The following is a 13430-nucleotide window of genomic DNA, read 5'->3' on the forward strand; positions in this document are numbered from 1 at the left end:
GAGAAGCCCTGTTTTTTGCCAGCTGTGTTCTTGGTCAGTTAATGCTGTGGTATTGTGTGAGCAGTGCTGCTCTGTTCTAAAGCAGATCTAATCTAGAAACTTAGGGTTTACCTTGTCAAAACAGCTGCCAAGGTACACCCTAAGAGTACACCCTAAGTGATAACAGATGTACATCGTGTAACTGTGCAAAGCCACAGGTCCTGTTCATCATATTCATGTTTTTGTCTGCTTGACAGGACCATACAAATTTGTTTATCTTGTATTAGAGCAGGTACTTTGAGTATAATTCTCTCATACTGACCACTGGATGTTCAACATGGCACCTCATGGCAAAGAACTCTCTGAAGATTTGAGAATTAGAATTGTTTCTATCCACAAAGATGGCAGAGGCTATAAGAAGATCGGTAACACCCTGAAACTGAGTTACAGTACAGTGGCCAGGTTCATACAGAGGTTTTCCAAGACAGGTTCCACTTGGAACAGGCCTCACAAAGGGTCCATCAAAGACGTTGAGTCCTTGTGCTGTGCATCAGGTGCAGAAGCTGGCTTAAAAAACTGACGCATGTGTGCTGCAGCATTGCTTCAGCGGTTGCAGAAGCGGAAGATCTGCTTGTCAGTGCTCAGACCATACGCCGCACACTGCAACAAGTCGGTTTGCATGACCATGGTCCCAGAAGAAAGCCTCTTCTGAAGCTGATTCACAAGAAAGCCCTCAAACAGTTTGCTGAATACAACCTGTCGAAGAGCATGAATTACTGGAACCATGTCCTGTGGGCTGATGAGACTTAGATAAACTTGTTTGGCTCAGATGGTGTCCACCTGAAAAGTACTCACTTTTGTGAGATACAGAAGCTGTTAGGTTTGGAGAAAGAAGTCTTGGTTTTAAGATACAATGTCATCTCTCCTACTGTATTATTCAATTTCGATAGTCATTTAGTTAGGAAAGAAAATTGCTGAGAATTGTATCCATGCTGTTTGCTAATCAACAAGCTAACTAAAGTATAAGTCTTTTAGTGCCATCATATTCTGTAATTTTTTTGTTTGACATTTGTGGACTTTTTAAATAAGTACAATAGATCTGCATTTTTTACAAGATATTGCACTCAGTTTACAAGACATTCCTGATCTGTTTGCATTTGTAAATTAATCTTATGTAATCTTGATCAGACAACTGCAAATGTGTGCTTAGGTGTAAATCAGCTATTAGTCTCATAACCAATTCTCCCTGTACTTCATCCCCTCAGTGCCCAATGGAGATGTGGCTGGGGGAGTGTTTCGAAATGGGAGGCGTATATGTCTGCCCACTCCTTCTCCCGACATCTCCAATATTAACCTGTGGAATATCCTGAGGAACAATATCGGTAAAGACTTGTCCAAAGTGGCCATGCCTGTGGAGCTAAATGAGCCTCTTAACACTCTGCAGCATATGTGTGAGGAGCTGGAGTACACCGAGCTGCTGGACAAAGCGGCTGAGACTGATGACCCCTATGAACGCATGGTAAGTTCTAGAAATCTTATTATCATTCACAGAATGGTGTGGATTCTATGTTTTAGAGTACCTTGGCATAGTAAGAAGTATCTCTTCCTTCATTAAGCTCAGCATATTCTATGACTGAAACTTTCAGACAGAAATTTCAGTGTTCTTATAGGCTATTTACTTATTGAAATAGGTATTTGCTGATCTCTGTATTCAAAGTTCAAACCTTTGATAGATATTTATATAGGGACATTTTTCTGTATCCACACTTACATACATGATTATTGTATATTAAAATATATACCATATATTATTACCTACTGCATCTTATGTACCTTAGTCACCCTCGTCCCTGTATATATGGACCTCATACCCTATTTATCGTAAATTTATTTATTGTAAATAGGCTACTTATGCTCTTCTGGTTAGATGCTAACTGCATTTCATTGGCTCTGTACATGTACCTGCACAGTGACAATGAAGTTCAATCTAATCTAATCTAATCTAATCTAATCTAATGATTAACGTAAATTAACTTGAACTTCTTTTATCTAAACTTGCTAGGTATTTCCTATATAGAGCTCTTGTGACAATAGTAATTATTTTGTGTTCAAACCACCAATTTTAAAAATTAAGGATTTTCCTTTAAGATTGCAAAATATATGGGTATAAAAATTATGGATGGATGCTTATTGGGCCCAGTTCTTTTTTTAGGCTTTTATGCTACATTGAGTTTCTGAATGAATGAATTGTGTCCTTGGTCAATTTGAACTCTTCTCTAAAGAAAAACCCATGGTTTAATGAAAGAGCCTTTTTGGTGTGATAACATTTGGTTCTTCAGAAAACTATTGTGCCCATTCAAGATGGTGTCTTCTTCGAACTCCTCCATTTCCACTAAATAAGAAAATGTTTTTAAAAAGAACAAATATTTAGGGATCTTTGTATGTAATACTGGCCCCCGGATGTCATTCCATATTTTGTTTGAATCATGTACATTGGATTGTGGTTAAAATAAATTGTTAAACTGTTAGTGGTGCTCTTCTCAATACTGCTCCTCGCTCAAGCTCTATTTAGAATTGTGCCTACCTGAAACCCACCTGTGTTTTTGACAAACTCTGCCCTGTGTGGTGTGTTTGACTGTATGAGTAGTGCTTAAGTGCATGTGCAGCTTTACAAATGGTTTGTAATTTTGCTTGCTTGACTCAACCCTGTATAGCTCTGAATGTGTACAAGTTGCCAGAATGCATAATGACCAACAGCAAACTATCATACATATACAAAATGTATAGATAAGTATTGTGTAGTAAGAGTGGGAGGAGCTGAAATCTCTCTCATATACAGAGCAGAACAAAATTATCTATCGAAGAAGAATTTTGCCTACAGCAAGTAAGTACAAGAGACTGTGTGCATGTGTTTGGGATGCACACTTATGGTTAGGGAGTAAATGTTCTCTGACTTACCAGTTTGCATGCTGTGTCCTTTAAATTGTCATCTGACTAAAGGCTTCAGATTCTTGTGAGAATTCAGGATTCACATGAGACATGTGCTCGATCTCATTCAATTTGATTTCTTAAGTGGGTTTTTCTTTCCTTGAACGCCTTCTTTTTTTATAGTGATCCAGTCGAGTGTGCTTGTCAGCACTAATTTACTTGAATAATTTGCTTAGCTGTGTCTGGTGTGTATCTCCTGCTAATGTGTGCGTAGGCGCTGGTAGCTGCGTTTGCTGTCTCAGCGTACTCCTCCACATACTACCGTGCAGGCAGCAAACCCTTTAACCCCATACTGGGTGAGACGTACGAATGTATCCGAGAAGACAAGGGCTTCTGCTTCTTTTCTGAACAGGTAAGAAGCAACTTCAGTGTGCACTTAATTACTTAATTACACAATTATACAGTCTACATTAAAACAGTTGTAAAATATGCAAGATGCTGATCATAGTGATGTGAAGCAGGTCAGTTGAAATCAGTATCAAATTTACTAAGAGAAATATGCTCTTATAACAGTGCTAAAGTTATTATGCAACATCTCTCTGAGTGCACATGAACACACATTTGTGCAAGGCCAGAGAGAATCTCCTATAGAGAAATTGCAGAAGAACTTTTATCAGCACACTTACACACAGTTGGAACATAAATGAGGGTGTTTGTTTACACTCACTGTCCATTTTATTAATACAGTACTGCACATTCATGCAAATGCAAATATATCATACATGTGCATGATCATTTTCTGCTCACTGGACCTGCCTGATTATTCTGACTTTTGGCTGGAGTTCTTATCAACTGAAAAAAAAAACTTGCTGCTTCTGAGGATGGCTCCACATGAACAGCTTAAATATACACGAGGGCTACTGGCTACTGTTAGGGGTTAAATTCAAGAACCATGAAGATGAACTATAATGAATATAAACAGTTTTCTCCAATGCAGCTTAAGGCTGCAGTTGCCATGAACAGGTTAGCACTCAAGTGCCCCTCAGTGAAAAATTTATAATGTCGACAGTAATGAAAATATAATGAATGGGCTTTCGCTGTCACCCAGATGACAATAGGGCTTTTCCTGAGCCTGGTTTCTCTCACGATTTCTATTTCATATTCATCACAGGCCTGCTCATTAAGGATGACTATTTCATGACATTAAAATTTATATTTGTAATCTTTTAATTTCTGTCAAGCTGCTTTGTAATATTGTAAAAAATTACATTTTACAAACACTATACAGATAACAATTTGATGGAATTGAATGTACATGCAATGTGGTTGTGAAATTTTGTTCATCCACTGACAGAAAAACTCTGATGTCTGTTGCGGTGATCATTACTCTAATTGTAACTTTAGATTCACCTACTCTGTTGTTTACATGCTTTCTTACAGCAGGGGCTCCAGAGCAATGGGCTACTAGTTTGAATTTTATTTTAGGTGTATCACTATTAAATGCAGAACAAAACCAGGAATGATACAAACATTAAAATAAAACTGTTTATATTGCTCAAATATCTTTCATCCTATGTCTATGAATTAGTATCATAGTATTTAACGAATGCCCAAAATCAAATTCTCCAAAATATTAATTATGTGTGATTTATATTGTAAAGAATTTCCAGAATTTGTTATAGAGCTTTAGTTCTCTAACATATTTAATAATCTTTTTCAGGCTTTACTCACCTCGGTTAATGTCTCCTCCAGCTCACTTGTGTATTTGTGTCTGTGTTCAGGTGAGCCACCACCCCCCAGTCTCTGCCTGCCATTGTGAGTCCAAAAACTTTACCTTTTGGCAAGGTAAGACTGAATTATTCATTTGCATGATCATTGAATTTTTTTTTCTTTGTTTCTCCTCTTCATATGTCTCTCTCTGTATCTAATATAAACTGGACATTAAAATAAGCTGTGGAGTTTCCCAGCTGTGCTCAGTAAAATTAGTAGAGTACACATTAAACCTCAGTTTCCAGGATTCTGTTTGCTTTTCCAAGCTCAACTAAATATAGTTTGTCATATTGCCACTAGGAGGGAAGGCTGATAATACTGGTTAGGAAAAAAATACTTTTGTTAGGGCATGTTTTTATATCTTGTTGGGGAGCAAATGTTTCAGTCAAAAAAAGAAAAGCCTATCTAAGAGTTTTCATTTTTGAAGACATTTGTCAGGTCCCCAAAATGTCCTCACTGTTTTATCAAAATAATGACATCCCAAAAGGTTTTCAGTTTAAGGTTAAATTATAGGCATAAAATTAATTAGCTGCATTAATAATTCTATAATTATAGGCATAAAATTAATTAGCTGCATTAATAATTCTATCAGTGTATGGTCTTCAAAAGGATACTAATACAGATTTGTGTTTTTGTAATGTATTAGATGTCAGATGGAAGAATAAGTTCTGGGGGAAGTCTATGGAAATCCTCCCCATTGGCATCATCAATGTCATGCTTCCCAGGTACCTGATTTGTTTTTGCATTTTATTGGTTTATTAAAGTAAATATTGTAATGTGAGTAATTAATTTGAAACAACATTTTTGTTTCAATAACAAATGTTTGGTGGGTGATTGTCCTCAAAGGCATGGATCTTTGTCCTACTAAGCACATTATTGCATGTTTCATAGGTATGGTGACCATTATGAGTGGAATAAAGTGACCACATGTGTGCACAACATTCTGAGTGGTAGAAGGTGGATCGAGCACTATGGCGAGATCACCATCCGAAACACCAAGAGTAGTGCCTGCATCTGCAAACTTACCTTCATCAAGGTATTCAGCTATCACACACCCTCTCACTTCTTTCTTAGCCTCTTGCTTTTCCTGTCTATATTCATTTCTTCTTTGTGTTTCTGTACATGTGCATATAGGGTAACTACTGGAGTTCCAATGTGAATGAGGTGCAGGGTTTTGTGATGGACCAGGAAGGGAAGGTGGTCCACCGGCTCTTTGGGAAATGGCATGAAGGTCTTTACTGTGGTGTACCACCCTCTGCTAAGTGTATCTGGAGACCAGGTATTATTAATTGGATGTCCTTTATATTGCTGTATAAAATGGCAGACAAGTGTATTACTTGATTTGTTTATTGTGCTGGGTTTAAAATGGAAATTGCACTCTTGCAGGCTCGATGCCTACAGACTATGAGCTTTACTACGGATTTACCAGGTTTGCCATTGAGCTGAATGAGCTTTGTCCAGAGATGAGGGAGTTGCTTCCACCTACAGATGCTCGCTTCCGACCAGATCAGAGGTATACACTTGCGCATTCACACACACACACACACACACACACACACACACACACACACACACACACACACACACACACACACCTAACAATTTTCACTGTTAAAATATCATTTGAAGTGTCATAATGGTTCAGTTTCACTACAAAGTGGACAGAGGTCATTCATTTTCAGTGTGAGCTGGTCATTTACAGTAGAAGGGTACATTAGCAATGCAAAGCTGGCAGGAAGAGGGCTATGATAAAATTGACTAGTGTTTGACTAGTCAATGGTGATTTGTTTCTTTTCTTTCCTCAGTCTTATTTTGTATTTCACACTTGTTTCTACTCATAGCTTTTGAACTAGCCATTTGTGTAGCAGTGCTGTGGGCTTAAAAGGTTTTTTTTTATCCAAAATAGAAAATCATTGGCTTTTAAATATCTCAAACATGGTCAGTCCACTGTTTTTACTATTGAAATCCTGATCTTGCCACACATGAATGGGCTTTTACATACAGTGTCTGTAAAAAGTTTGGAAACACTTAACCTTTTATTGCTTTTGAGACACATGCATGTTCCTTTTGTTAATATGCAACAAACTAGGTAAAAGACAAAAACACATAAGAATTGGACAGTGAAAGGCTGAAAGAACGTTCTGTGGAAAGATGAGTGCAAATTTGAGATTTTTGGTTCTAACAGAAGAACTTGTGTAAGACGGAGAACAGAAGAGATGATGTTAGCAGTCTCACACCCACAGTCAAACATGAAGGTGGAAGCTTAAAGTTTTGTGGTTGTTTTAGAGCTGAAAGGAACACTAAACCAATATGGCCGACATGTCTGGACTGTGGCTAATTGCAACAAACTCTACCATTTAATGAGACAATAACCTAAAGTATACATACAAGCTCGTTAAGCATTATTTAGAGAAAAAACAGTTGGCTGGAGTTTTATTTAGCATATATTTAGCCTGCCCAGTCACTGCTCCTAAATCCTATTCAACTGCTCTCAAAAGGTAATGTAGGAGTTAATAATGTCAATCTAAAAATTTGCTTATATTTACATTGGTACCTAGAAATAGTACAGAACATAAAATCTTAAATGTTCCATATCTTTCTGTTTATTTCCAATTTTGAATGAAAACAATCACAGGTCCTGAGTGTGTCCTCATATTTTTGGGTCCCACATTATCATTGTATATTTAGTAACTAGCTCATGGGAATATCATTGTTCGTGTGGATGCTGTGAAACTATGGCAACCTACAGTTGTAATTTGATAGCTCTAAAATATTAATACATGCAAATGCTTGCTTTAAATGAGAGCCGTGGGCACACACACATAGATGCATGATTTAGACCTGATAACAAACATATACACATACTCTAATAAACCACTGTGGAAAGCATTAAGCATGCTAGATACAAACACACACACCTACTCACATAGGGCCTCTTATTCTTATGACTCATTACACTGCAGTCAAAGATATATTCTACAGAGATACGAAATGCTACTGCCATCTTCTGGAGGGGACAATTATTGCAATTTCAGGTGACTTTTCCATCATCTTTTACATCCTAAACGTTTGACTTCTGAAACATTATGGTGTTATTTTATATCCACTTGCTTAGGTATCTGGAGGAGGGGAAGCTGGAGTTAGCTGCAACTGAGAAACAGAGGATTGAGGAGCTTCAGAGAGCGAGGAGGAAGTGGCACGAAGAAAGCAACACCAAACATCAGCCCCGCTTTTTTAAGTGAGTATATTATCACATTTTGCTTTCTGAATGCACATTAAGCCTAGTTGTAGTATAATCAGTAATCAGATATAATATTTTATATATGAAGAACACTTAGAAAAAGTTTCCCAAGTACAATATGGGAACTTATTACTGAATACTGTATATGACAGTCAAGTATTATTGCACCATAATATATAACAGCCTTTTAAAAAGTTACATCTAAGAGCTGCTTCAATATGCTAATATAAGTAATCTAAATTGATCTTTGCTATGTTATATTGTTTAAAAGGTGGAGAGGCTTTTGGGGTGTTTCTAAATTTCAAATTCATCACGATTTTATATGGATAATTGAAAGATAAATGTCTGAGCGCTTGTGCACTTGTCTGTTGTCAAACATTTCTCTGTGGAACCTGCTACGTCAGTGGGCTCCTCGACTGACATCAGCAGCTGACCTCATTAAGACCCTTACTGCTAAATGAGCACAAATCCCCCACAGCATACCCCAAAATCAATAGAAAGCCTTCCCAGAATAGTGGAGGTTATTGTAAGAGTTAAAAGGGAATAACTATGTAATGTTTAAATAGAACATATGGATGTCCACAAACCTTTGACTGTATAGTATACATTGTTCAATACAAAGACAGGTTTTAATTTCAGACCAAGATTCAGTTTAAAATTCAAGGGGCTTTTCCCAGCCCCTTATCAGATTGCTGGTAGATTGATTTTCTGTTAGCACTCGTGTAAAACAAATTATAATTATAACATAAATTCTGAGGTGAAATATTTTTTCTGTATTGACAACAATTTATAGACATATTGTGATGCCGAATGATGTACTTACCGAATGCTGTTAGTTTTGAGTTTAAGGAATATTCTGGAAGTGGTGGTTGGGTAATGAATGAGATTATGGGGTCTCTAGCAACCCAATGTGTCCATGTAAGTCTCCATGGGCATCATTAAATAGTCAATTATTCTCAGCGGTTTGTGCTCTACCTGTAGAATAGACTCAAATTGCGCTTTCAACACGGTTGTACTCTCGATGCTTAATGCTATCCTTCGCTTCATCGACTTTCAATCTGTTCATGTTTTCATTCACAGAAAAACTGTAGACTTAAACCAGAGAGAGAGGTGGGTGTCCAATAACACATACTGGGAGCTGCGCAAGGATCCTGGCTTCCAAAAGCTGGAAAACCTTCAACTGTGGTAGCATCTAAATGCTTGTACAAAACATATCACCATTGCTACAGACTCCAGAAGCTTTACCTATGCACAGTACGGCTTACATTGAAGCGCAGCGGCACGGGACTTTACTGGCGGCTCTCACTCGGCTCCTGAGGGACGGCTGAGGACAGACTCTGCACATGCTGCACCACATCTCCCTATCCACAGCCTCTCTCAATGGACTAACATATAGAGACAGGGTCGTTGTCACAGCAACTGCCTGGGAGTTGTAGATCTGTCTGTCCTGTTGAAGCCCGTCAGGCTTCCTGTTACGCCCTTGCCTTAACAAGCCGCTTCTTAATAACCCAGTTTTATGCTTTTAGTGAAATCTGTTTGATTTCTTCACATTTAGACCGGCAGTGTGAATTTTATCTCTTGGTTTCATAGACAGTATCGACAGAATATCCTGCATGTTTAGGTGGCAGCTTTCGTTGGCATATGCTATACCGACTTGTTGGCATATCATTTGTAGTTTTAAAATGTAATGGTATTTTTGTAAGCTGTCAGAGCTGAGAACCTCATTGCCAGCGCAGGGACAATAAGTATTTCCCAACAGCAGGGCACATATAAACCAGCCAGTTCTTTTCCTTTCATTCAGCACCGCCAGCTCTCCTCCAACTCTTTAGTGACTATGAAGTGGACTTGCCTAAGTGACACTGGTTTTAGTTTTATACCACGGTCTGTAAAGTTTTATTCTAAATATATTTGCTTATACTTTAAAAAGAAATACACCCTCAAAGCATTCTGAGCCTGCTGAAAAGCTGCAGCATAAACGAGAGGCCTAAATGTGTTTAAAGACCCTAAAATCTCGGCCACTTTGTGCAGTATGCCTGTCAGTGTCTTTGTTTATAGCATCGCTTACAGTACATCCAGTCAGAAGACTTTCTAGATTTTCTAGTTTGTAAACTTCACACACCAATCACCTAAGATTGGCCATCAATCCCCAGGCACATATATTTATCATCTCTAAAAAAAAGTTATACTTGTTTAGTTTTTAAAGGAATAAATCCTTAAAACGTTTTAAATGTTGAATTTGGAGGATTGTAAAATATAAGTGAAATGTAATTGTAAACTGTTCTTCCATTTGCTGTGTGTGTGTGTGTGTGTGTGCGTGTGTGTGTGTGTGTGTGTGTGTGTGTGTGCGTGTGTGTGTGTGTGCGTGTGTGTGTGTGTGTGTGTGTGTGTGTGTGTGTGTGTGTGTGTGTGTGTGTGTGTGCGCGTATCAGGACATCTTCACTCTCAGTTGTTCTTTTATTACATCAGTGACACCCAGTGGCCACTCTGTTGTTGTTTCTTTTTTTAAGAATATAGATTTAAGTTTGAAATAAAATATAAGATAACTTTCTTAATATCTATTACAATGCAGTCATAATGTAGTAAATATGTTACTGGATCTCTAATTCTAATAATAAACCTCAACCTTTGTTTAGGAAGTCAGCTTAAGCAAAGATCTTATTGCTTATATCATGTTGCAGGCAGTGTTTAGAATTAGTTTCTGCTTCCAACCAAAGACGAGTTTGAATTTTTTATTTAATGCAAATTTCCCAGTGTTTCTTCAGATGTGTAAATATTTCTATTTTACCTCGAAGACTTGCACCCATGAGACAAAATTTCAGGTTTTGCTTCAGTGATTATTTTAAGCATTGTTTTAAATAATATTTCTTGACCCACAGTTTTAAACATATTGACCACAAAACATATTTCTATAAAGAGATGTTTTGTTGTGCTTGATCGTGCCCAGTTTTTTCTGTTCCACCCACAGGAGACAGTGTCAGGCGATCACTTTAACTAGTTACATAGATTATAGAGGGAAAAATATTCTCGCTTTAGAATATCGTCACTAGATTATCAAAATTCTCATGATTGTTCAAAAACAGTGTGTGTGTACAATATAGAGTTACACATCTCTAAATGGAAGCTGTCTCACTAACAGAATTATATATCAGAGTATCAGTCCCACTTGCTGTGCCTTACTGCATCTATATACTAACACAGTACTGCACTATAATTATAACGAGTGATAAGTACTGAACACACATTTGTATACTGTATATCAATGCAGCAATCAACAGTTTATTTCTGCATAATCTGTAACTCTGCATCTCTATACCTGAGGCATAAACATCATCAGTCTTTTACCTGGCTGCTGTGTCAAAGTGAAGACAAATATACATTTTTATGTGCAATATATATGCAAACGGTGCACAACTTCTGATTTTTACTGAATCTGTCAGGCAACCTGGGGGACATATTCACCGTAGCAAACAGCTCAGTTAAAACAGTATTTTTTTTCCTCTCACAGTCACCAGCGTGAGGGACTGGATATTCAGCCAGGAGTCTCATCACCCTTGAATAACTTAAACACTGATTCCAATAACAAAAAAATCCCAGGTGCAAGTGTTTTAATTGGATACTCTAGTTAAATGTACATGTTGTTAATGTAAAGAAACAGCAACACAGCAGAAAAGGAGACTGTATATCTCATTTGCCCTTTATCATTGTTTTCTACATGCATGTGTACATGACATAGCCTGCCAATGGACGTTGCTGATGCCTTATAAAGATGTTTTGGTTCTGTAGCAGTTTGTTTGTTTTACAGATTTATTTCATTGAATTTCATTCCATCCAGTTCAGCAGACTTCACACTATTGTAAGTGGTGTGTTTTTGGCTGAATAAGTCCATTTTACAACTGATGAAGTGCAATTGTATAAATGCATATTTCTCTTTCCATGAATCACTGGACATTGCTGCTACCTAGTGCTTGTTCCAATATACCAAACTGCTGGAAATCTTTGTTGTCTTTTTTTCCCCTGTAAAGAGCACACACACACACACACACACACACACACTCACAGAGAGAGAGAGACCCAAAAACACTAAACCAGACAGAAAGGTGTGGTATAGATACAGTGCATTGCGAAAGTATTCGGCCCCCTTGAACTTTGCGACCTTTTGCCACATTTCAGGCTTCAAACAAAGATATGAAACTGTAATTTTTTGTGAAGAATCAACAACAAGTGGGACACAATCATGAAGTGGAACGAAATTTATTGGATATTTCAAACTTTTTTAACAAATAAAAAAACTGAAAAATTGGGCGTGCAAAATTATTCAGCCCCCTTAAGTTAATACTTTGTAGCGCCACCTTTTGCTGCGATTACAGCTGTAAGTCGCTTGGGGTATGTCTCTATCAGTTTTGCACATCGAGAGACTGAAATTTTTGCCCATTCCTTCTTGCAAAACAGCTCGAGCTCAGTGAGGTTGGATGGAGAGCATTTGTGAACAGCAGTTTTCAGTTCTTTCCACAGATTCTCGATTGGATTCAGGTCTGGACTTTGACTTGGCCATTCTAACACCTGGATATGTTTATTTATGAACCATTCCATTGTAGATTTTGCTTTATGTTTTGGATCATTGTCTTGTTGGAAGACAAATCTCCGTCCCAGTCTCAGGTCTTTTGCAGACTCCATCAGGTTTTCTTCCAGAATGGTCCTGTATTTGGCTCCATCCATCTTCCCATCAATTTTAACCATCTTCCCTGTCCCTGCTGAAGAAAAGCAGGCCCAAACCATGATGCTGCCACCACCATGTTTGACAGTGGGGATGGTGTGTTCAGGGTGATGAGTTTCTTTTACGCCAAGCATAATGTTTTGCATTGTTGCCAAAAAGTTCGATTTTGGTTTCATCTGACCGGAGCACCTTTTTCCACATGTTTGGTGTGTCTCCCAGGTAGCTTGTGGCAAACTTTAAACGACACTTTTTATGGATATCTTTAAGTAATAGCTTTCTTCTTGCCACTCTTCCATAAAGGCCAGATTTGTGCAGTATATGACTGATTGTTGTCCTATGGACAGAGTCTCCCACCTCAGCTGTAGATCTCTGCAGTTCATCCAGAGTGATCATGGGCCTCTTGGCTGCATCTCTGATCAGTCTTCTCCTTGTATGAGCTGAAGGTTTAGAGGGACGGCCAGGTCTTGGTAGATTTGCAGTGGTCTGATACTCCTTCCATTTCAATATTATCGCTTGCACAGTGCTCCTTGGGATGTTTAAAGCTTGGGAAATCTTTTTGTATCCAAATGCGGCTTTAAACTTCTCCACACCAGTATCTCGGACCTGCCTGGTGTGTTCCTTGTTCTTCATGATGCTCTCTGCGCTTTAAACGGACCTCTGAGACTATCACAGTGCAGCTGCATTTATACGGAGACTTGATTACACACAGGTGGATTCTATTTATCATCATTAGTCATTTAGGTCAACATTGGATCATTCAGAGATCCTCACTGAACTTCTGGAGAGAGTTTGCTGCAC

The 13430-nt window shown here is 38.1% G+C and overlaps 1 protein-coding gene across 5 annotated transcripts in view; it reads left to right on the plus strand.

The window, feature by feature from the left end:
- Window positions 1-9848, plus strand: part of osbpl6 (oxysterol binding protein-like 6) — a 42500-nt gene extending 32652 nt beyond the window's left edge. For all 5 annotated transcript variants that reach the window (XM_083536712.1, XM_083536711.1, XM_083536713.1 and 2 more), the window contains 9 exons: window positions 1245-1498; window positions 3182-3319; window positions 4689-4752; window positions 5324-5402; window positions 5569-5713; window positions 5812-5956; window positions 6064-6190; window positions 7793-7915; window positions 8999-9848. In XM_083536712.1, the coding sequence (XP_083392838.1) occupies window positions 1245-1498; window positions 3182-3319; window positions 4689-4752; window positions 5324-5402; window positions 5569-5713; window positions 5812-5956; window positions 6064-6190; window positions 7793-7915; window positions 8999-9107 (1184 nt within the window). In that variant the 3' untranslated portion in view covers window positions 9108-9848. The remainder of the gene's footprint in view (window positions 1-1244; window positions 1499-3181; window positions 3320-4688; window positions 4753-5323; window positions 5403-5568; window positions 5714-5811; window positions 5957-6063; window positions 6191-7792; window positions 7916-8998) is intronic.
- The last annotated feature ends 3582 nt before the right edge of the window (window positions 9849-13430 follow it).

This window comes from Silurus aristotelis (genome assembly GCF_946808225.1).
Source record: "Silurus aristotelis genome assembly, chromosome: 3".
NCBI lineage: Eukaryota > Metazoa > Chordata > Actinopteri > Siluriformes > Siluridae > Silurus > Silurus aristotelis.